This window comes from Leucoraja erinacea, chromosome 31 (genome assembly GCF_028641065.1).
Source record: "Leucoraja erinacea ecotype New England chromosome 31, Leri_hhj_1, whole genome shotgun sequence".
In the NCBI taxonomy this organism is placed as follows: domain Eukaryota; kingdom Metazoa; phylum Chordata; class Chondrichthyes; order Rajiformes; family Rajidae; genus Leucoraja; species Leucoraja erinaceus.
The window spans coordinates 14,963,042-14,987,082 of record NC_073407.1 but is presented as its reverse complement, the minus strand read 5'-3'; the positions used below and the strand labels follow the sequence as shown (position 1 = coordinate 14,987,082).

General features: G+C 39.0%; 1 protein-coding gene across 2 annotated transcripts in view; it reads left to right on the top strand.

The window, feature by feature from the left end:
• The window catches only part of nup188 (nucleoporin 188), a 69,722-nt gene that overhangs the window by 30,447 nt on the left and 15,234 nt on the right, over positions 1-24,041 (top strand). The window contains exons 21-39 of one of the 2 annotated variants that reach the window (XM_055660034.1): positions 1,262-1,382; positions 2,542-2,608; positions 2,719-2,844; positions 4,683-4,816; positions 6,254-6,360; positions 7,029-7,118; positions 7,289-7,405; positions 7,519-7,688; positions 9,718-9,787; positions 10,139-10,206; positions 10,759-10,954; positions 15,928-16,005; positions 16,179-16,264; positions 16,609-16,754; positions 17,904-18,088; positions 18,179-18,379; positions 19,564-19,656; positions 20,790-20,948; positions 22,583-22,720. In XM_055660034.1, the coding sequence (XP_055516009.1) occupies positions 1,262-1,382; positions 2,542-2,608; positions 2,719-2,844; positions 4,683-4,816; positions 6,254-6,360; positions 7,029-7,118; positions 7,289-7,405; positions 7,519-7,688; positions 9,718-9,787; positions 10,139-10,206; positions 10,759-10,954; positions 15,928-16,005; positions 16,179-16,264; positions 16,609-16,754; positions 17,904-18,088; positions 18,179-18,379; positions 19,564-19,656; positions 20,790-20,948; positions 22,583-22,720 (2,352 nt within the window). Of the gene's footprint in view, positions 1-1,261; positions 1,383-2,541; positions 2,609-2,718; positions 2,845-4,682; positions 4,817-6,253; positions 6,361-7,028; positions 7,119-7,288; positions 7,406-7,497; positions 7,689-9,717; positions 9,788-10,138; positions 10,207-10,758; positions 10,955-15,927; positions 16,006-16,178; positions 16,265-16,608; positions 16,755-17,903; positions 18,089-18,178; positions 18,380-19,563; positions 19,657-20,789; positions 20,949-22,582; positions 22,721-24,041 lie in introns of both variants that reach the window. The other variant, XM_055660033.1, reaches the window with a different exon arrangement.

Here is a 24,041-nt window from a genome sequence, read left to right as displayed (position 1 = left end):
TGGATAACTTTTCATTATCACATTAGTAGTTGTAGCTTGACCCATTTGTTTGAGTTTTGGAGTTCAGGACGATGTGTATCTTGTATATTTTTTCAGTTTCATATCAAAAGCTACAACAAATCGGAATTTATCTAGCAATGCATTGTTCAGTATAATTGATGAATAACATCAATTGGATATCTTCATACGTGTTTGATAATCAAATTGTTTTCATTTTAAATGTCCTGAAAGAAACAATGAAATTCGTGCTTGCAGCAGCACAACAGATATGTAAACATAGTACTCTGGAAATAATAAACAACAAATAAAGTTCAGTGTATATACAAACAATAATAGTGCAAAGACAAAAACAATGCCCCCAGGTCTATGTAGTTTGGAATTTGTTTGGAGATTCTAGTGTTTAATAGGCTGATGGTTGTAGGGAAAGAGCTGCTCCTGAATCTGTTAGAGTTTTCAGGTCCTATACCTTCTTCCCGATGGCAGGAGTGAAATAAGAGCATGGGCGGTATGGGTCTCTAATGATGCTGGCTGCCTTTTTGAGGCAGCGACTGCTGTAGATCCCTTTGATGGTGGGAAGGTCAGTACATGTGATGGATTGGGCAATGTTCACTACTTTTTGCAACCTTCTTCATTCCTGGGTGTTTTAGTTGCCAAACAAAGTTGTGATGGAACCAGTCAATATGTTCTCCACTGTACACTGGTAGAGGTTCAAAAGAGTATTTGTTGACATATCAAATCTGCTAATCTTCTAAGGAAGGAGAGGTATTGATAGGCTTTCTTTATAATTGCATCAATGTGATGGGTCCAGGATAGATCTTCAGAGATATGCACATCCAGGAATTTGAAGTTTTTGAATTTCTCCACCACTGTCCCGTCGATGAAGACAGGTTTGTGAACATTTATCTTCCAAAGTCAACAATTAGTTCCTTGGTTTCCTGACGTTGAGAGCAAGGTTCCGGCACCATTCGGTCAGTCCATTGATCTCCCTCTTGTGCTCTGACACATCACCATCTGTAATTTGTCCAACAATGGCGGTATCTTCGGTGTATTTGAAGATGGAGTTGGAAGTGTATCGGGCCACACTGTCGTGAGTATAGAGTGAGTAGAGCAGGTGTCTGAACATGCAACCTTGACGTGCTCCTGTGCTGATGGTTATTGAGGAGGAGGTGTTGCTGCCAATTTGTGCAGTTTGTGGACTGCTGATGCCTCATTGTTGCGATCAAGCAAAATTGACTGATTGATTTATTTTGCATTTGAACAGGGCCAATTAGGAAGTACTCAAAGTCGAGGTCTTATGCCTTGTGTGGTTTTTGTTTTGAAAGAGTTACTGCCAACCTACCACAAATGGCGTTATAATGTCTATGGCATGCGAGAAGAAATCGGTAAGGCCTTTGTGGATAATTCATTATGTAATCTTGATTTCCATTTAGGGAGGAGGATTTGTGGAGCACTTTAAACACTCAATGCATTTTAAATATTTTGAATAATGTTTTATAGACATTATTATCCATTATGCATGTACAGCAGGGGTACCCAACCTTTTTCGTCCCGTTTACCCCAGGCAACTTTAATAGCGCATAACAATGTTATTTCACTTATTTATGAACAAATAATGATGAACAGATACTGGTATACCAAAACCAAACAGTCAGACAATGAGAAAAAATATGTACAAATCTAGAATCAACAAATTTACCCCCTGGGTAGGTGAAATTTAACCCCTGGGGGTAAATTTACCGCAGGTTGGGAACCCTTGATGTGCAGGAAAGTTCCAATAATCTGGCACACTCAGGGTCTCTGGTACTTGGTCTGCATTGCTAGATGCTAATTCTATTAATGCCCCTGATACTTTTAATTCAAACTTTTTACATATTCACCGGTATTAGAAATTACCAATCAATTAGGTAAGGAGAAAATAAACCAGTGTCCCAGTGAGTTGAAAGGCGATGTGTGCTCACAGATCTGGTGAGTCAGAATGCAGTGCACAAACATTGCCTGCTTTCAACTTCTGTATAGTAAGAAAGCAGATTATCAGAGATTTACAAATATTTTTGAGATGGAGATAGAAAGATTCTTCATAACGACTGAAAGGTTACTGTAGATAGACAGGACTGCAGAGTTGAGAAAACCTTAAGATCAACTGTGATTTTATTAAATGGCAGAGTAGGATAAAGGGGCTAACAAGCCTACAGATATTCCTAATTAATTTATATATTTGTATAAAATGCTGCACAGGGTTTAGTGATTTTATTAAATGGCAGACAGGGATATGAGTGGTTTCCTAATTTTCATTAGCGTTGACTTAAATTAATCTCTGCCTGCACACGTCACACACCATAATATTACTGTGCCCTGTGTTTTTTCTGGAAACAGATTCAATATTAAGAAATTCTGGCAAAAGTACAAGAGTAATATTTATATTTTGTTCCATTTAATAATTATTTGATTTAGTTCAAATGAGCAATGCAGATAGATGTATCAACAGGTGTATATGATTCATTTTTATATGTTTGCGATTTAATGATCATCTGTCTGTTGTAGGCTGTCTGATCCTTGAGCTTATTTATACCATCTTGAATCTGAATCTTGAAGAGGAATCACAAGGCAGGTATGGCCCAAAGAGTCATGTTTGTAGTCTGAATTTTATTTTGGGAAGTACAGGTACAAGCATATCTTACTTTATAAAAATCTTAATGATTTGTTCTTTTCATTTTCTAGTCCTCCCAGTCTCCAGGCTATGTGCACCCATTGTTTGGCAAATACAGAAGCAGGACAAGCCATCATAAATATTATGGCTATTGGGGTGGACACCATTGATACAGTAATGGCAGCACAGCCCAGCAGGTATGGTTTATATTAGCTGCAATCGGTTCCCTTTGTAATTCTATGAAAACAGGTTTTATTGGTGTAACCAAAACCTTTGTAAATGTGACACATCAGAAAATATCTGTATTTAAAACATTTTGCGAAAGGTTTAATAGCTTTTACAGTAAAACCTTGTTATTATGGACCTCTTTATAATGGATATCGATTATAGTGGACCGATCTACTGACCTTCACAGTCAAGCTGGGCTGCCGATGTCCCCCCTAGCCCGCACTGCCTACCTGGCCTTTTTTAGGCTTGTCTGCCAATGCCTGCGTCGCCAGGCCGGGCTGCCGAGGCCAGACCCAGCCCGCACCGCCTCGCCACTGCTTCCAGCATCTGCAGTCTTTTTTTCTACTACTAATACAATGATACTCTATTACTTGGTAATCCCTTTCTCGGGTATAGCAGACAATCGGCAATAACGGGCACCATTCCGCCCCATGGTCCGTTATAATGAGGGTTTACAGTATAGGATTTACAGTGTTAATCTTCATATTAGAATTCATAGAAAATAGGTGCAGGAGTAGGCCATTCGGCCCTCCGAGCCAGCATTGCCATTGCAAAATAACACCTATTCTTTGTTTTAATGCTTTTCCTACATCTTAGAAAAGTAGGTACTGATATCCAATTTGATGGTTTTTATTTTCAGCTACTTTTTGTTATTCAGCAAATTACAAGATGTTGGTTATTTTTGTGATTTGACTGATGCTTGCAAGAAATTGCACTGTCATTACTTAAGCCCCTTGTGCACAACAGTCTTAAGATTAACCAAACAAAGAGAATCTTGACATTGTTCAGTCTTGTGTGATAAATTGATTTAGAAAAACTGATCTGAGTAAATGGTTCAAGAAGAAATGTTTCAGGTTTTTAGAGAATTGGAACAAAGTGTTTCAAGGAGGAAGCTGTTCATGCGGCTGTCTTCAACCAACGTGTAACAATTAAATATAGATGACTTAAATTGGGCAATGAAACAATGAAAAAAGAAATGAATATTTACATGGAAAATGAGGCATTAGTGGTAATTCAACACAATTGCCATTTCTAAGAACATGTTTCCACGTCAACTTTTGGTGTCCATATAACTTTTCTCATCTGTCAGTGGCTATCCCACTTTTGGTCCTCTGCCTCCTTGAACTCTTTGTAAATTTAGTCTTCCAAGAATTATTTTATTTTGCAAGTTGCTCTTCAAACCTGCTGTTTGACAAACATGTCCACAATTGTCAGATTTTGTCTTTATTGTTTTCTGAAAAGTCTTGGAGTTTCTGTTACTACATTGAAGCTATGGAAAAAAAAGAAGCTATTGGATAAAGTTTAGGAAGTAAACATACAACATTTGTGAATCTCCATCGAATCAAGGAATGAAAGTGATATTAATTTAATTAGTTTTCAATTACATATCCCAAGCTTTTTTTTGTGATATGATGTTAGCTAATTCTAATAATATATTGCTCAATTAGAAATATGTTCAATAACATACCTTGGAAGACATCAATTTGCCTAGCAAAAAGACTCGCATTTAGAAATGCTTTTGATCCAAAGTTTTTCAGATCAGGAAGAAAAATACTAAACATATTGGGACTGTTCACACTTCAAGAAAGGAAACATTACCCTATTAAATTACAATTTCCTGACTGCAAAAGAATTCTGCTCCACTTATAGATAATAGAACTAAAATAATCAGAGTTGTCCCATTGAAAAAAATATTATGCATTAATATTAAAATGTTTTTCCTAGCATTTAGTTTCATCAATTTTAATGAACTGCATCTTTATTTCCATCTCCCTTTCCGAACCAACCACCAATAATGTAAATGTAGCAGTGGATCTGAAGGATCAGGTCAGACTCTCACTCAGACGATCAAACTGGCATTTTCCATCACTAATAATGTCATTAAACTGAAACCATCATCAGATGTGATCTCACCATTGGAGCAGGCTCTGACTCAACATGGTATGTTATAATCAAGAAAATAATAAATAATGATAATTTTTTTTTGTAAAGTTGGAAATGTTACTGTGACTAAACTTGTTCTTTGATTTTGCTTTACCTGTTCTTAGTGTCCAATTGCAGCATTAACTTTCAATACCATCAATTCTACATCAATGGAAAATATAATTTGTATGGTGAAATGTGCCTCGTCATAATTGCTTGTTGTTTCATACCATTGATCCACTTTCAGATTTGGAGTAATGTATACAGTCTGGTTGCCCAGCAATAGGATGGATGGCATTAACTAGGAAAGAATGCAGAAGAAATTCACCAGGATGTTACCTGGGTTTGTGGGCTTGTCATAGGGAAAGATTGCATAGGCTGGGATTTTGGCTGAGCAGTGACATTATTGAGATATAAAGATCAGGTGGTGCATGGATAAAGCGAATGCTCTGTTTTTCCCAGGGTATAAGATTCTAAAACTAGGAGTCATAGGCTTAACGTGAGATTTGAGAGACCTCAACTTCAACAATTTGAGATTAGTAATAGAAAAAATCACATGTGGGTAAAGTGCACATTGTTAGATTTTAATAAAGGCCAGAGCTTCAGCTTCAGCAGCGGCGCAGCACTAAAGTACCATCACGGAGCGGGCGATGCCTTACCAAGGTCGCTGTGTTGGAGCTCCGGAGTGTTGGGACTGCCGACTTTAACATCGTGGAGCTTCCAACCGTGGGCAGTGCTGACTTTAGCATCGCGGAGCCTGGGATCTTTCGCAGAGGATCGCCTATGTTGGAGCTCCGCCCAGCTCGGCCTGTGGACTTCGGGAGCCGCGGTCTCCGGTAGGAAGCGGCCGATTCGGAATTCCAGGCCGCTGAGAGTGTTCTTCCGACGCTGGAGTTCCATCTTCCCGGCGAGAGGGCCTGAAACATTGGGCTGCCGTTGCAGCGACTGCAGAGGCCTCAATAGGCCCCAACCACGGGTGAACAAGAGGAAGAGGACTGGACTTTGTTGCCTTCCCTCACAGTGGGAAACATTGATTCCACTGTGGGGGGATGTTTTTTATGTTTTATGTTAAATTCTATAGTGTCGTGTTTATCTTCTCTGTGTACTGCATGGTAACTCAAATTTCACCCCACCAATTGGTGTATGTGACAATAAATGCCCTTTGTCCTTTGTCCATTGATCAAAGCCACATTAACTTATTATCATGTTAACTGTCTGATGAAGGGTTCCGACCCAAAATGTCGTAAATCCATGTTCTCCAGAGATGCTGACTGACCCGCTGAGTTACTGCAGCAATTCATGTCTTTTTTTGTAAAGTGGCATCTTCAGTTTCTTGTGTGTACACTTTATATTTCCATTCAGATATTACTGAATATTGTGGAAATGGCACAATATAATGACCCACATAGGTTTGTCGTTTGATTTTTTAAAAACATTTCATGTTTACTATTGCAGGTACCCATGGTAATAATTTGATAGCAATTTTGGCAAAGTATATCTACCACAGGCATGATCCTGCTTTGCCACGGCTTGCCATTCAGCTGCTGAAGAGACTTGCAATGGTAAGCTGTGTTTTAAAAAGTATACATCCTGGACCATTGTCATGGCTCATCTCTGTTTCATTGTCAAACTCAAAACGCGCACACCAACACTCAAAATTCTGCAAAACAATAAAAAGAGAACAATTGCATGCAAAAAGACAAAATGTTAGTTCATAACAACATTAGGGAAAAAAATAAGTCCACGTCGGGCAAGAGATGGTCCATAGTGTTCCATTATCGAGATGGAATTAGAATAGAACCTGATAGTTGTTGGAAAGTAGGTGTTGCTGAACCTGGTATTGTGAGACTTTCGTCTTCTGTACCTCCTGCTGAAAGAAAGTAACAAGAAGAAAGCATGCCTGGATGGTAAGAATCCTATAAGATAGATGCTGCCCTCTTGATGCAGTGCCTCATAGTGTGGCTTTAGATTGCGAGTAGGATGTGTTAAACCTATGTGGGGATAAAAATTGGTCATATAAACATCTTAATTTCAACTTTCACACCTTTACTATGCCAACAGTAATACAAATTGTCTCCAAGAAACAAAATTATTGGGAAACTGCCTTATGTTGTTTTATTGTCATAGGTTTTTTGAGATAGTACTTGTGAATGAGACATTAGAAAAATGGGAATATAGGGGTATCAGAGTGTAGGCATTAATATCTTATTTCCTTCTTGTACTTCTCCAGGTAGCTCCAATGTCAGTTTATGCTTGTCTTGGAAGTGATGCTGCAGCAATACGTGATGCATTTCTTAACAGACTGCAGAGCAAGACGGAGGTACCTATTCTCTTTGCTGATTTGAAATGCTATTGTCTTCGTGTTACTGTTTCAGTAAATGTATAATGGATTTGTTAACATTGTTCCGTAGAGATAGAAATTGCTTGACAAACGAGTTTTCCAGATGTAGATTTAAAAAAAAAAATCATACAACTATTTTTATGATTTAGGACATGAGGATTAAGGTGATGATCCTGGAGTTCTTAACTGTCGCCGTGGAAACACAGCCAGGTTTGATTGAACTCTTCCTCAATCTGGAAGTAAACGATGGTGCAGTTGGATCAAAGGTGATATTAAAATCTGTCTTTAGAGAACAATCTTCATGCAGTCCAAATAAAACTGAAAAAGAACAAAGTTTATTTTCAGATTAATGTTTCAGATTAATGGCATGCGTTCACAGGAATTTATCCTGGGAGAATGGAGCTGTCTGCAGGTGGTACTGGAATTTATTGACTCCAAGCAACAAGGGAAATATTGGTGTCCTCCTCTTATCCACCGTGCAGCCATTGCATTTTTGCATGCGTTGTGGCAGGACCGCAGAGACAGTGCTATGACTGTTCTAAGAACCAAGTAAGTCCACTGTGATTGTTAAATATGTTGTAAAGAATGAATAGTAAGGATTTTACTGTGAGGATGAAAATTATGTTTCCCATTCCAAAATTAGGGTCTTAATTCTAAACAAACAATACTAAGATAGTAAGTATGCAGTGATCATTTGCTCTGGTTTATTGGCAAAATACATTGAAAGGCATAATTGTATAATTTTTGAAGTTTAGACTCGGATTAAGTGTTCCTTATATTTGTGGATATTTAAATTTGGTATAATTTAGGTGAATTAAAATCCTAGAAATGAAATCTGGCATATTTGTTTGGGTTCAAATAAATGCAAGGCATCTATGCAAAGTTAGATATTTTTTTGGTCATTAATAAAAGGACACAAAGGGCTGGAGTAGGTCAACGGGTCATGAAACCTTACCTATCCATACCTCCAGAGATGCTGCCTGACCCGCTGCGTTACTCCAGCGATATTTTTAAAATAAACTTGCACCTGCAGTTCCTTGTTTTTATGTTCTGTTTGTCGTTGCTGACATGGTATGTTGATCAAGCGCGTGGTTATTTAATTTTATTCTGTATACATCTTGGAATTTAGAGGAAAGAGGCTGAAAAGAATGCTAAAGCATGTGCTTTTAAGCGAATATTAGATAACATGAGAATTTACAATAGAAGTAGGGTATTTGAGAGTGCTTTACACTTCAATAAAATCTTGGCTGATCTTTTACCTAAGTGCCTCAATTATCCCATATCTCTTTATTTCCTTGATATCTGAAACTTATCAATCTCTGCTATGAAAGTGGTCAACGATTGGTGCTTCAGCCATCCTTGATAGAGAATTCCCAAGATTTGTTATACTCCAGGTGTTCATCTCAACTGTCTTGAAGGGCAACATTTTATCTGCTTGTAAGTGTCCAAAGTAACTTTTAAGTTGCTATCTAGTTCCCAATCTAAATTGGGTTATAATCAATTCGGACTGCATTATACAAATAGTGTTCCCTAATTTATCAATAATTTTGATATGTTGAAACAAATTGTATCATAATGACTTGTACTTGCAAACCTAGTATTAATTCTTGGTCAATGTTTGTTGCTTATTTACTGACATATCTTTTAATATAGGTTCCCAGTATATTATAATTAATTCAAGCCTCATGCCTTCATCTTATCCTTCATTCAAATTTAATGTACTATGATATGATCAATCCTCCCGAAAGGTCCTTTAACTATTAGATGCAAAATTAACCTTTTTTCTCATCTAAAATAGCCAGTTCCTCAACAAACTGATCTAGAAAAGTATATCTAGCATATTTCATGAATTTGTCCTATGCACTATTCCAGATAATTTAGTTTGTACTGTCTATATATATTGAAGCTATAACCTACATGATTGTTGTATTATCCTTGTTACAAGCACCACCTTTTGTTAGTGTCTCCTATGTTCTAATAACGGGTGGGGAGGGGGAATTATTTAGACAATATCCACCAATATTTTCTGCCACTTGTTTCTTAGTTCCACACAGATTGCTTTCACTTCTGCACTAAGACTCTTTCTATCTGCTTCCTTTGCACTCTGTGAAATCACTGCTAACGTTCCTTCTTTACCATTTTTTCCAATATTTGATTTGATTTGATTAAACTTTATTGTCATTGCACAAATACGAGTACAGGTACAACAAAATGCAGTTTAGCACCTGGTCAGAGTGCAAGATAGTAAAAATAAAAATACTGGTTAAACAATATGTGTAATGTGGATGAATTAAACTGGTACATAGGCAAAGAAATATATACGGATAGGAGAATATAAAAGATTCCAAATGTTAACTATTCTAAAATATTTAAGTAATTGGTGACTATCAATCATGTCTCCAAGGATGCTGTCAGATTCTAATTGTTTGTTCCAATAAATCCAGCTATCTTGTTATGAATGCTTGTAGGACAGTAGGATAGAACTTCCTTACAATACTGAAACTCGACCTGCACTGTGAACTTGCAGAATTTTCTTTGTTTCAACAAGTTATTGTGATGAATTGATTTTATTTTCCAGGGATCGATTCTGGGAAAATTTGACATCTGTGCTATTTGGAGAACTACCAGCTCCTGCTGACATTACAGAGGTACGATCTAATTTTTTGTAGTCTACTCTTTTATTCTCCAAAGAATCCCTCGCCTCAGTTCAGGTGCGCAACATCAATGTTAATATCTCGGCTATTAACATTTTTGTAAAGGTTAATAAGGTCAAAGTTAATGTTGCAGTTTCCTAAATGTGTTAACTGATACTTCTCCAAAGGATACTATCCACACCTGCTGTGGTCTGAATAAAATTTGAGGTACTTTCCTTATGAAAATTACACTGAAAAGCCACCCTTCTAAACTCTTCGTCTTCCATCATCTTTAGAACTATCTTCATGTTAGCTTGAAGTAAATCGTATGTTTTGCTTTAATTAATGTTGGTTTCCTCTCCACAGAAGAGTGTCCTAGAAACGTGTGCCTTCACGCTGAAGATCATCTGCCTGGAAATATACTATGTTGTCAGGTATAATCTTTCCTGATATAGAAACACCAGCTATTTTCTTTGATGGTTAATGTTATTAATAAAATAACATGCTATTTCTATTAAGAAAAAAGACGGAAAGATTCATCCTGACCAAAGTCATTAGTTTAAATAAATTGAGTTATTGGTCTGGCTGAGGTTGGAGAATTAGTTTTACTTACAATCTTGGAACAAATAAAACAAATAAAAAGAAAATCTGACCTTCGGAATCGAGAACCAAAACTGCTGAAGGAGCTCCCCCCTGGGCTGTTTTTTTTTGGGGTGGTTGGAAAGAAATTAGATGAAAACATCATCTTGTTAAGGCATCAGTATTTTGGCTGAATGCTTATTTTGTTCTTTTTCCTTATTAATTATTACAATTATACCTAGCATTTTTGTATTGAGTCTGCAGTGCCAATATGTTTTTTTTCCATTTGATTGGCATAACAATGCAAAAGTATCTATGATTCAGGCCTCTGTGTTGATGGGATTGTACCATGAATTTATGTTGACTATTTCTAGATTGTAAGTGTTTCATACTGTTTTGTCTCTCAGGGGTTCTCTGGACCAGTCCTTAAAGAACACATTGAACTTGTTCTTTGATAAGAAGCGATATGAATATTGGTCTGAATATATCAAATCACTTGTCATTTACATGACTGAGACAGATACTGACGGAGCCTCCACATTTCTAGAATTCCATAAGTTGATATCGGCATGGCGAATGTTTCTTGTTCTGGCTACCAGCTACGTAAGTGTAAAATATTATACCCTACATATTGTATTTATCAAGAATGCTGACTTTTCAGGTCTAGCTTCAATTACTATTGCACTGATTGACATCATTATAATGTCACTTTTTGACATCTATTTAAATCAACTGACTGATGTTAATTTAGATTTTAGGCTTTTCCCAAATCTCCCCACTCTGCCATAAAATTGTATATCGCCTACATTATGTATTGTTGCCCTCTTTGCCATGCATTAATAAAAGTATTAGAACACTGTATAAATGCCAAAATTAATCAAAAATGTACAAAAAGAAGCTCATCATGCACAAAATCATGTCTCAGTACACTAAGTTTTCTGTCATCTGAAAATGGCAAAACTGTGCCCTCTACATCAAGACATTGATTGATATACAGTAATATATACTGACCACTGTAATCTCCACTGTAAACATTTCTCCTGTTTAAAATACTTTTCACTGATACTAATGTAATTGATGCAAATGGAAAATTGGGAAAATACTGGAATGCTGAGCAAGTCTGGCAGCATCTTGGAGAAAGAACTAGTGTTCAAGTTTTAGATTGGCTTGTTATCAGATCTGATTGAATAGCAACTTGAAATGTCAATTAATTCACTATTGGTGATTCCTGTGATGTAGCCAATTTTCAATCCTGGCTCCTACTTTGCTTTTTATTCCTTGGCTTTCAATCTTAATGACAGGCCTATTATGTGGGAGCTCATCAAATAGTTTTTGGAGGTTCATTCATTTAAATGCAATGCTGCCAGATATCTTGGTCTTGTGCCAATGAAATCGCTGATTACTACATAACACAGTCTTACAGAAGATGGCTTATTCTGTTCTGAGAGGGGGAGGGGGGGTTATTATAACAAGACAGGTCTTGCATTATCAACAGTCCATACTTAAAATCTCTAATGATCACCAGAAGTGGCAAGCTGCCTCCAGATTATTTTGCCTGAAATCGTTCTTTTCAAAATAGTGATTCAAAGAAGGAAAAGTAAGTGTCCCATGAAAATGCTTGTAAAGCAGCAGATCAATATTTCGAATAAAAGATAGATCTGAAGCGTTGGCTATTTATCTCACATAGCCACGTCATCTTCTAATTGTTTCCAACCTTTTTTTATCTTTATGAAAATAACAGGTTAATGTAGCAAGCAGTGTAGTTTTATTTTAAAGATTCCTGTGTTATGGGGGAAAAACAAAGAATTTATCAGTTGGAGAGTGTTGCATCAGTCGTCAGACTGCCATGTACGTAATGTGCATGCAGCCTGTTCCGTGGATCACAATAAAACTTTTCCATTTGTTTTTGTAAAGTTAAATTAGTAGGAAAGAACTGCAGATGCTGGTTTAAATCGAAGGTAGACAGAAAATGCTGCGTCTACCTAATGTTAAATTAGTTTTTGTTTGAATTAACATGATGGCTTCAAGAAGCAGGGGAATGAAGGTATACCAATCCATGAACTGAACCCAGATAGTTCCCGAATTATCTGTTTTCAGCACCATAGTCCTTAATGACCACCAGAAGAGGCAAGTTATCTCAGTAACATTTTGTCTGAGCTTCGGGCAACAGGGAATACATCCTAGTGCCTGCTGCATTGAGGCCTCAATTCAATTTTTCTTTTAGTTTTCACTTGGAAGCCGGTGAGTGACAGTTGGAAACCGTTGGGGATTCCGTGGGATGAAGATGAAATGGTGTTTGATTTAAGGAGGAATGTTTTGAAGGTGAGCTCGCCCATCTCCGCAAGGAGGGCAGCTAGATTGAAGGGAGTCCACATGTTCTTTGAGAGGCGAGCGGAGTATTTCTGCTGCTTCTCCCCGTAAGAAGTGTTGTACGAAGTAATTTGCAATCTTGAGCTGGTTACTGTGGATTTTGCAAAACTTCTAAGTTGAAGTCAGACTCCTATGTATGCTCTGGGAGCTAGACAGTGAGTAGTGCTTCCCTGACCATAGTCCTTTCAATTATTGGACATGTAGCCTCAAAACATTATGGCAATAAATAAATTACTGAACGTGATTCATATTATAAAACTAATAAGACTACAGCTTCTCGAGCTTTGTTGCATTAGATCAAATATATGGTAGACATTGCCCTCAATGATTGGGACAAAGACCCATCATTTATTTATTTGCCTCTGTACTCCACAATTTGTGATTTGTAATAGAAAAAAATCAAGTGGTTAAAGTGCACGTTGTCAGATTTTAATAAAGGGTATTTTAATACATTTTTGTTTCACCATGTAGAAATTACAGCGGTGTTTATACATAGTCCCCCCCATTTCAGGGCACCATAATGTTTAGGACACATGGCTTTATCAGGTGTTTGTAATTGCTCAGGTGTGTTTAATTGCCTCCTTAATGCAACTATAAGAGTTCTCAGCACCTAGTATTTCCTCCAGTTTTTCCATTATCTTTGGAACCTTTTATTGCTGTTTATCAACATGAGGACCAAAGTTGTGCCAATGAAAGTCAAATAAACCATTGTGAGACTAAGAAACAAGAATAAAACTGTTAGAGACATTAGCCAAACCTTAAGCTTACCAAAATCAACAGTTTGAAACCTCATTAAGAAGAGAGCACTGATGAGCTTACTGGTCGCAAAGGGACTGGCAGGCCAAGGAAGACCTCCACAGCTGTTGACAGAAGAATTCTCTCTACAATAAAGAAAAATCCCCAAACATCTGTCCGACAGATCGGAAACACTCTTCAGGAGTCAGGTGTGGATTTGTCAATGGCCACTGTCCGCAGAAGACTTCATGAACAGAAATACAGAGGCTACACTGCAAGATGCAAACCACTGGTTAGCCACAAAAATAGGATGGCTGGGTTACAGTTTGCCAAGAAGTATTTAAAAGAGCAGTCACAGTTCTGGAAAAAGGTCTTGTGGACAGATGAAACGAAGATGAACATATCAGAGTGATGGCAAGAGCAAAGTATGGAGGCGAGAAGGAACTGCCCAAGATCCAAAGCATATCACCTCATCTGTGAAACACGGTGGTGGGGGTGGTATGGTCTGGGCATGTATGGCTGCTGAGGGTACTGGCTCACTTATCTTCATTGATGATACAACTGCTGATGGTAGTAGCATAATGAATTCTGAAGTGTATAGATACATCCTATCTGCTCATGTCAAACAAATGCCTCAAATCTCATTTGCCGGTGGTTCATTCTACAGCAAGACAATGATCCCAAACGTACTGCTAAAGCAATAAAGGAGTTTTTCAAAGCTAAAAAATGGTCAATTCTTGAGTGGCCAAAGTGGCCAAGTCAATCACCCGATCTGAACCCAAATGAACACTGACACGGGTGAACACAAGAAAAGCTGCAGGCCCCGATGGCATCTCGGGGCGAGTACTCAAGTCCTGTGCTACGCAGCTAGCTCCAGTGCTCACTACATTATTCAACCTCTCCCTGGACAAGTCCGTGGTCCCTGCCTGCTTCAAAAAATCCATCATTGTACCGGTACCAAAAAATGCCCCCCCAGCCTGCCTGAATGACTACCGTCCGGTGGCCCTTACCTCGGTAGTCATGAAATGCTTTGAGAGGCTGGTGAAGAATCACATCTGCGCCTTCCTCCCTCGGAACATGGACCCGTTGCAGTTTGCATACCGTCCGAACAGGTCCACGGACGATGCGGTCTCCCAGGTCTTGCACACCGCTCTCTCCCATCTGGACAGCCAGAAGGGGGGCTACGTGAGGATGCTGTTCATAGACTACAGTTCAGCCTTCAACACGATAGTCCCCACCAGACTGGCCGGGAAGCTACTGGAATTGGGGCTCAACACCTCCCTGTGTGCCTGGGTCCTGGACTTTCTCACCGCCAGGCCCCAGGTAGTCAAGATGGGAGGGAATACATCAAAGTCCCTCACCCTGAGCACAGGATCGCCCCAGGGTTGCGTCCTCAGCCCCCTATTGTACTCCCTGTACACACATGACTGTGTGGCTAGGTTCAGCTCCAATTCAATAATTAAGTTTGCTGATGACACTGTGGTGGTGGGCCTGATCTCAGACAATGATGAGAGGGCCTACCGGGAGGAGGTGGCTGATCTAGCACTCTGGTGCCAGGAGAACAGCCTCCTCTTGAACATCAAAAAAACGAAGGAGCTGATCATGGACTTTAGGAGGGCACATCATCCGAGGACGTACACTCCATTGAGTATAAATGGGGATCCTGTGGATAGGGTGAACTGTTTTAAATATCTGGGAGTCCACATCTCTGAGGATATGACATGGTCATCACACGCCTCAGCACTGGTGAGTAAGGCAAGGCAGCGCCTTTACCACCTCAGGCAATTGAGGAAATTCAGAGTGTCTCCGAGGATCCTCCAGTGCTTCTACGCAGCGGCGGTGGAAAGCATCTTGTCCGGGAACATTACCATCTGGTTCGGGAATTGCTCTGCCAAGGACAAGAAGGCTCTGCAGAGAGTAGTGCGTTCGGCCGAACGCACTATGGGAACTTCACTCACCCCCCTGCAGGAACTATACAACAGGAGGTGCAACTCCAGAGCAAACAAAATCATGAGAGACCTCTTCCACCCCTGCAACGGACTGTTCCAGCCGCTACGGTCAGGCAAACGCCTCTGTTGCCATGCAGTGAGAACGGAGAGGTTGAGAAGGAGTTTCTTCCCAGAGGCAATTCGGACTGTAAACGCCTTTCTCACCAGGGACTAACTGTACAGAACGTTTTTCCTTCTATTATTTATAATGTAAAATAATATGTGTGTTATGATTGTGTTTATAATTTGTTTGGTTGTTTTGTTGTTCCGCGAGCATTGCCACTTTCATTTCACTGCACATCTCGTATGTGTATGTGACAAATAAACTTGACTTGACTTGACATGCCTTTTATATGTTGAAGAGAAAACTGAAGGGGATTAGCCCCCAAAACAAGCATAAGCTGAAGATGGCTGCAGTACAGGTAAAAGTAATATGTTAAATCACCCAACTGAGCTAAAGTTTGAGCTTATTGTATTGCACAGGAGGACGTGATGCATCTATGCGATTGTCCATTAAGGTTGCAACTGCTACATGATGTTCTTGAAGCAACCAAGATTTTGGTGAGTACAAATTAATTGTAGGCAGGTCTGTTGTCTATTGAGATTTGAGCAAGAATCCTGTAATTTAGATGACCTCTTGATTTCTAGAACGTCACTTCGATGTTGTGATTTGTTGGAAATGTCCCAATTGCTTATTGACTACCCTTTTCACATGCTATGTGTTCTTCTGTTAGCTGACAGCTCCCTTATCTGCTCCCTGTCTGCGAATGGGATCAATGCTGGCAACGCTGCTTTTAATTCTATTGAAACAATGGAAACGGTAAGAAACAAGATTCCATCTGATGATTATGCAGTGTGTTTGGGACATGATCACATACTTTAAGCATTCAATATCTTTTGAAGGTTTTAAAGTACATTGTGGGTTCTGTTATAATATTTGTAAATGTGTCCTTTTGTTGTGGCCTCCTACCTACTCACATGTCAAAACAGTGACTAAAAATACATTGTAGGAATATATCCTGGACATTTGGTCAAATGTACTTCTTGGTTATGGATTAAAAAAAACACCTAGTTTTTAGTTTTTAGGAAATTATTTTATTACACTTGCATGTCCAATAATGGATTAATGAGGCAATAATGGTTTCTACTTTGTTCCTTTCTCAGTGTAATTGTTAACATATCTAAAATCCTGGACCCCTTGGATCAAATTCTAGAAAGCCTCTCACAGAGCAACCAGTACTTCATGGAGAAGACAAAGGCAAAAATATATTCTGCTATCATAATTACCATTCAGATCAAGCAATTACGAGGTTTGACTTTCACTTCCTTTTTAACTTTCTTGGGAAATTTTGATTTGTGTTGTTCTATGTGGTGCATGCCTGGTACCTATGGAGGTCAAGGACACACAAAAAAATACCAGATGAATAGGCAATGGACTCTTCAGGTCATCAGGTATAGGGGACAAGTGAAGATTATTGTGATTTCTGATTTTGCTACAGTGTGAAGGTAGTCGGCTACATTCTAATAGGCTCAACATTTATTTTAAACAGTAGTGCCATTTTCGCCCCTCCCCCACACCTTTGGCTTTGTTGCCAGAAGCGTTGTATTTATTTCCTGATGGTGCCTCCTTGAACCACTGCAATTTGTGTGCAAGTGTTCCCATGTTAGTCATTTAGGTGTTCTGACTTTTCTTTGTAATGAGAAACTACATTGCAGGCTTTCCGGCTGAGACGGGTAAGACCAGCAGTCCTTCCATATGACTGAGGTTTACGTGCACCTCCACCAACCCCATCTACCGAATCCAGTGTTCCCGATGTGGCCTCCTGTACATCAGTGAGATCAAGCGTAGACTTGGCAGCCGTTTTGGTCTATCAAGGCCTACTGGATCTCCTAGTTTAATTTAGAGACATAGCGTGGAAACAGGCCCTTTGGCCCACCGAGTCCATGCTGACCATCCATCACTGACACACTAGTACAATGTTATCCCACTTTTGTATCCTACAAACTAGGGGCAATTTACAGAAGTCAATTTACCTACAAACCTGCATGTATTTGGAAGGTGTGAAGAAACTGGAGCACCCGGAGGAAACCCACAGGGAGAACGTGCAAACTTTGCATAGCCAGCACCTGTGTAGTCTGGATCAAACCTGGGTCTCTGGTGCTGTTAAGCAGCAACTCTGCAGTTACTGACTATTTTAACTCCTCCTCCCATTCCCATACTGACCTTTCTGTCCTGTTTATGGTGTGATGGTTATATGAGAAAAACATTTATACTTTTACGTTGTCTGCATATATATCAATTAATGTTGTTTGGGTATTTTAGAATATATTATAGTATAGTATAATTTGCTTGAACTGCAGATCCACCTAATTTATGAGAGTATGTAAAATAATTTCTATCTCTGATATGAAATTCTACTGTTGTAGATTTTATGCTACGTTTGTGATCTTTTGTTTAGTTAGTGACTTCCCCCAGTATTCCCAAATGCTGCTAACTGTGTGCGAGACCATACATAATGAAGCGATTGTTCTACTGGACCAAACACATCATGCCCTTACAACTGATAGTGCCTTATTTGATGACAAAGATAGTATGGAAACGGATTGTGCACCACGATTACAGCATAAGGACCAGAAAGATGGGGTAAGGGGAGAAAATTGTTTAATTATTTATCCGGCCGAGGGTTGAACTGACTAGATCAGCAATTTACACCTCTGGCTTTTCTTTCTCCAGGTATGTGTGCTAGCACTCCATCTTGCAAAGGAACTCTGTGAAATGGATGAGGGTGGTGACCAATTAGTTTCAATTACTCGCACAGTTCCTTTTCTTCCTGCTATGCTGAGTGCCTTGGAACTTAGTCTTCGAGTCAAACAGAACCTACATTTTGCAGAGGCATCCCTGCATTTGCTTTTGAGCCTGGCGAAAACAGAACAGGTAAGCCGAGTTCCTGCATCTTAAAGGAAAAACAGCAAGTGCTGGAAAATAAAGACAGAATATGTTAGTAATACTCAACGGTGCCTATGGAAAAAGAGAATTGATATATCATGTTGATGACTTTTGATCTAAACTTGGTAGATGGATTTGATCTAAACTAGGAACATGTTATATATTGGATCAGGAAGGGGAGGGAAAGGTGTAGAGAATATGGTCATAATTGGTAGAAACTGGGAAGGATGCTTCATTGGATGTGGAGGTTAGTGGGGTGTAAGTTGAGGTCTAGAGGAACTCTATCCTAGTTGCCTGTCATTTAATTATTTGTCCTACACCCACTCTGACCTCTGTCATTAGTATCTTACATTGTCCCGCTCAGCCTCAGCATAGGATCAAGTAACAGTTTTCCAGAGATGCTGCCTGACCTGCTGAGTTACTCCAGCACTTTGTGTCCTTTTGTCATCAAATAATAGATTACCATCTTTTGACCAGGCACTTTATTGCCCTTCAGACAGTTTAGCTGCAATTAACAAGCTTAATCATCTCATCTTTCATCCAATATAACCATATAACCATATAATAATTTACAGCACGGAAACAGGCCATCTCGACCCTTCTAGTCCGCGCCGAACACGTATTCTCCCCTAGTCCCATATACCTACGCTCAGACCATAACCCTCCATTCCTTTCCCGTCCATATAACTATCCAATTTATTTTTAAATGATAAAAACGAACCTGCCTCCACCACCTTCACTGGAAGCTCATTCCACACAGCCACACAAATATGCCCTCAGTTAATCTTATTCTAACACGTTTGCTTTCTACCCTGTCACAAATGTTCATTCTTTCCAATCTTTAATCTTTTATGTAATTAAAACAAGTTTGATTTTATTTTTCCCTGTTTTATTAACAGGTTTTTGATCTGAAATATTAATTCTGTTTCCTTCTCCACAGATGCTTTCTGAACTGAGTATTTCTATCAGTTTCTGTTTTTGTTTGTAAATTCTAAATCTTGAGAATGGCTTGGAATTTTTATCAGAAGTATGAATAACATATATTAAATTCTTAATAAACTGTAATGTGCCACATCTAATCGAGCACTTTTGGAATCTGGACCTTGCTGTAATGCAATGAATTAATGGATGAAACGTGGTTGTGTTAAATCCCATATTTTTGTGACTTTCAGGGAGCAACTGCAGTGGGAGGAGCTGGTGTCCTGCCAAGCATTTGTCTGCCACTTCTCAGTGTTTATCAGCTCAGTGCCAATGGCACCACTCAGGTACTGTAATACAATCGCTGTGACAAGGACTGATGAGAGTTGTTTCATTGTAATCCATTAGAGTGTCCTGTAGAGTCAATGTCTGCAAAATATAGATGCACAAAGGTCTTGTTTGAATGAACCCTGATATTTTATGAATATGTCCAGTTTTGAGAGCTTTATTAGGAAATGTGTTCAGGTATCATCAAGAATGAGGATATTAGAGAAAACTAGAGGAAGCTAAATACTTCACAGTTACCAGTAGGTCTTTTGGGAAAGTGATTGTTGGTTGTGAAGGGAAGCAAATTAATTCTAATTTGTTGGATTAGATTATACGGAGACACAAAACACTGCAGATGCTGGAACCCGGAGGAAAAATACAAAATGTGTTCAAAACCTCTGTGGAGCTGAGTGAATCTTCAGTCAGATCTAAAGAAGGGTCTTGAACTGAAACATTGTCTGTATATTCTCTCCACTGACGCTGCCTGACCCACTGAGTTCTTCCAGAAGTTTATTTTTTGGATTAGATTACATGTTTTCTGGGTGGTCCTAGTTTGATGGCCAAATTATTGTTCAGGATCAACTTGGTCATTTTATCACTTGTACAATCCATTATAATTCTGGTCCCAGTGCTTTATAATATAATATATGTTCAAACTAAAAATTGTAACAGGTGATTTCTAAATGGATATTAAATTTGACAATTTTAACTTCTAATTTTATAAACTCTGCTGTTTCTTTATAATTTTCTATGATGATTTTTTTCCTTTCAAGTGAGTTGAATCAAATAGATGTTTTTGGTCCAGCAGCTATTGTAGAATTGTAATAAAAATTAAGTTTTCAACATAATGCAAGAAACTAAAATAAGTGTGTCACTGGAAAATGCTGAGTGTCATATAACTCGCGTAACATGTTGACGTCTCAAATCTTTGGTGTAAATGGATCAGATGTGCTTATAAATTGAAATCAATCTTAAGGTTCTGAGAAGCAAACTTGCTTTTACAAACAGACTGAAACCTTTATGATGTGTGTTATTAGACGTTCTGTTTCAGCAGTGTTTTCCTTTTAGATGTGATGCCTACATGATTTGTCAAGTAAAGAACCTAATGGTATTTCATCTCCTCAATATCGTCCCTTTTCTTTTTATATTTCAGACTTTGGGATCTTCCCGAAAATCTCTGGATGCTCCATCCTGGCCAGGAGTTTATAGGCTCACTATGTCATTGATGGAAAGACTTTTAAAGTCGCTACGCTACAACTTCCTCACAGAAGCATTAGATTTTGTTGGAGTCCATCAGGAGCGGATACTTCAGGTAGGGTCAAAGTTTTTCGATGCTTTTAAAATTTAATCTGCACTTTAATAAATTATAAGATCCATTCTACAAATGAACATTTTAATTTGTTTGTGTTTGATGGAATGGGTAATTGAAGTAGTTCATACATCTGCAGATCCATAATTATTTCAAAGTTGTATATGTCTAAATATAGTTATTAAATAATTTTTCTGGTGAATGCTTCCCTTTTCATTTACTCAGTTTTGTTGAGACTTGATAATAAGTTCCTGTGTAATAAACGATAGCCCACTCATTTTGCAGAACAAATCCTTTTAATTTTTAATAATATGTTTTTGTTCATCTTTTAAAAAAATGTAAATCTTAAAATGAACGTTTTTAAAATACCAAAGAGTAAAAGAAGATTCAACAAAATAATCCTCTCCGACTGACGGCCACAATTAAAACATTAGTAAGTCATGAGGGCTATTTTAACACCTGTTATGCTCATGATTTAGTTCTAATGCGACTAGACTGTACATTAACCTCCCTGTCTGACTGGTGCCACCACCGCCTGAGGCTGGTTGACGAAAGGGAAAATGTCGGGGAGAGTCCGCTGGCCATCCAGTCTTCAGTATCATCAACTTTTAATAGCGGTGCACACGGCTTTCCATTTGAAGTTGAACTTGAGCAGTTAAACAGCGTATTTGTTTGACTTTTTTAAAAATTCTGTCTGCTTAACAGCCCAGCATGTCACAAAATTTTACAAAAAATGTACATTTTGAAGTATATCTAATTGAAGTTTCTCGGATGCGGCCTTATTAGATTATAGCTAACTTAATGCGGCATTCCAACATGAAAAGGTTGGAAAAGGTTCCCCAGCCTGCTCCAGTCCACTTGCCAGAAATCAGATGAGATTTAGAACATTGCTTCCTTACCACTAGATGGTGCACTTTACAGAAAAATATCAATAATTCAATGGAGCCACAAAGAACTGCAGATGATGGAATTTTGAGCAAAACACAAAATGCTGGAGAAACTCGGCAGGTCCCTCTACAGATGCTACCTGACCCGCTGAGTTTCTCCATTAATTTAATGTTGTATATTCCAGAATATTTTACCTTACCAAGGATTTATTAATGCCAGGCTGTCCAGGATCAGGTCTGAAAATTATGGAAACATTCAAATGTTTAATCATCTTACCGTTACAATTGAGGAACATAACAAATAAATGTATATGCTTGCAGTTTTTTTTAAATGATGGAAGATAGAAATTATAGGCCAAATATAAGTAGACAAAAAATGCTAGAGAAACTCAGCGGGTGAGGCAGCATCTATGAAGAAAAGGAGTAGGCGATGTTTCGGGTCGAGACCCTCCTGACATATGTCTACTTAGATGAAGTTCTCCTCCTCTCTCCGAATAGATTTTTCCAGCATCTGCAATTCCCTCTTAAACAGGCCAAATATCATTTCTGTGCCATAAATTTATGGTTTGATCATGTCAAAAGTGGTATGTTGATGTTAGGTACCACAAAATATATTCCTTCTCTCCATAGATGCTGCCTCACCTGCTGAGTTTCTCCAGCATTTTTATGTCTACCTTCGATTTTTCCAGCATCTGCAGTTCTTTCTTAAACACAAAATATATGTTATTATCTTTGTCCATTCTCTTATAGTGCTTGGATGCAGTTCGAAAGGTGCAGAGCTTGGCTTGTCTCGATGAAGTTGATCATACGGTTGGATTTATTCTTCAACTTTCCAACTTCATCAAAGAGTGGCGGTTTCACCTGCCGCAGCTGCTTAGAGATGTGCAGGTATTCTTCACATAGAAAAAATATAATCTTGAACAGGTGAAATCAGGCTCTTCAACCCACTGAGTCCACATTGACCAACGATCACCTGTTTACACTACTTCTATGTTATCCCACTGTCTTATTCATTTCCTACACATGAGGGGCAAGAGAGAGGCAGTTAACCTACAAACCAGCATGTCAATGGGATGTGGGTGGAAACTCTCATGGTCATAGGGGGAACATGCAAACTCCATACAAATAGCATCCGAGATCAGGAATGAACCTGCATCTATGGTGCTGTGACAAACACTAAAAGTGCTGGAGTAACTCAACAGGTCAGGCAACATCTCTGGGGAAAAAAGGATGGGTGACATTTTAGTTGAGAACCCTTCATCAGACAGGTGTGGGTGGATGGTGAAGAGCTGGAGGTGAGAGAAGACCATGACCAATCGGAGCCAGCCACAAATGATATCCTGTAGGGTGGGGGTACCTGGTAAGCCCATTGTTGGCTAGTGAAGGTGTGATTTCAAGAGGAAAATAATGCAGAGAACTGAAACAGGTAAAATGACTGGGGTGGAGGAAGGGGATGTGGGGGGAAGAAGAGAGGAGAGCAAGTAGAAGTTACTTAAAATTAAACAATTCAATATTTATACCGCTGTGTTATAAGCTGCCCAAATGAAATATGAGGTACTCTTCTTCCAATTTGCCTGTGGCCTCACTCTGGCAAAGGAGGAGACCCATAGAAACATAGAAAAATAGGTGCAGGAGTAGGCCATTCGCCCCGTCGAGCCTGCACCGCCATTCAATATGATCATGGCTGATCATTCAACTCAGTATTCTGTACCTGCCTTCTCTCCATACCCCCTGATCCCTTTCGCCACAAGGGCTACATCTAACTCCCTCTTAAATATAGCCAATGAACTGGCCTCAACTACCTTCTGTGGCAGAGAATTCCAGAGAATCGCCACTCTCCGTGTGAAAAATGTTTTCCTCATCTCGGTCCCAAAGGAATTCCCCCTGATCTTTAAACTGTGACCCCTTGTTCTGGACCTCCCCAACATCAGGAACAATCTTCCTGCATCTAGCCTGTCCAACCCCCTAAGAATTTTGTAAGTTTCTATAAGATCCCCCCTCAATCTTCTAAATTCTAGCGAGTGACGGAAAGGTGAGAATGGGAAGGGGATTGAAATGGTTGGTAACCGGGAGATCCCATAGCCCTAGGAGAACTGAGTGTAAGTGTTCAGCAAAATGGTCGCCGAGTCTACGTTTTGTCTCGCCGATGTACAGGAGCCCACATCAGGAACACAGGATACAGTAGAAGACAGACACAAAATGTGCGAGT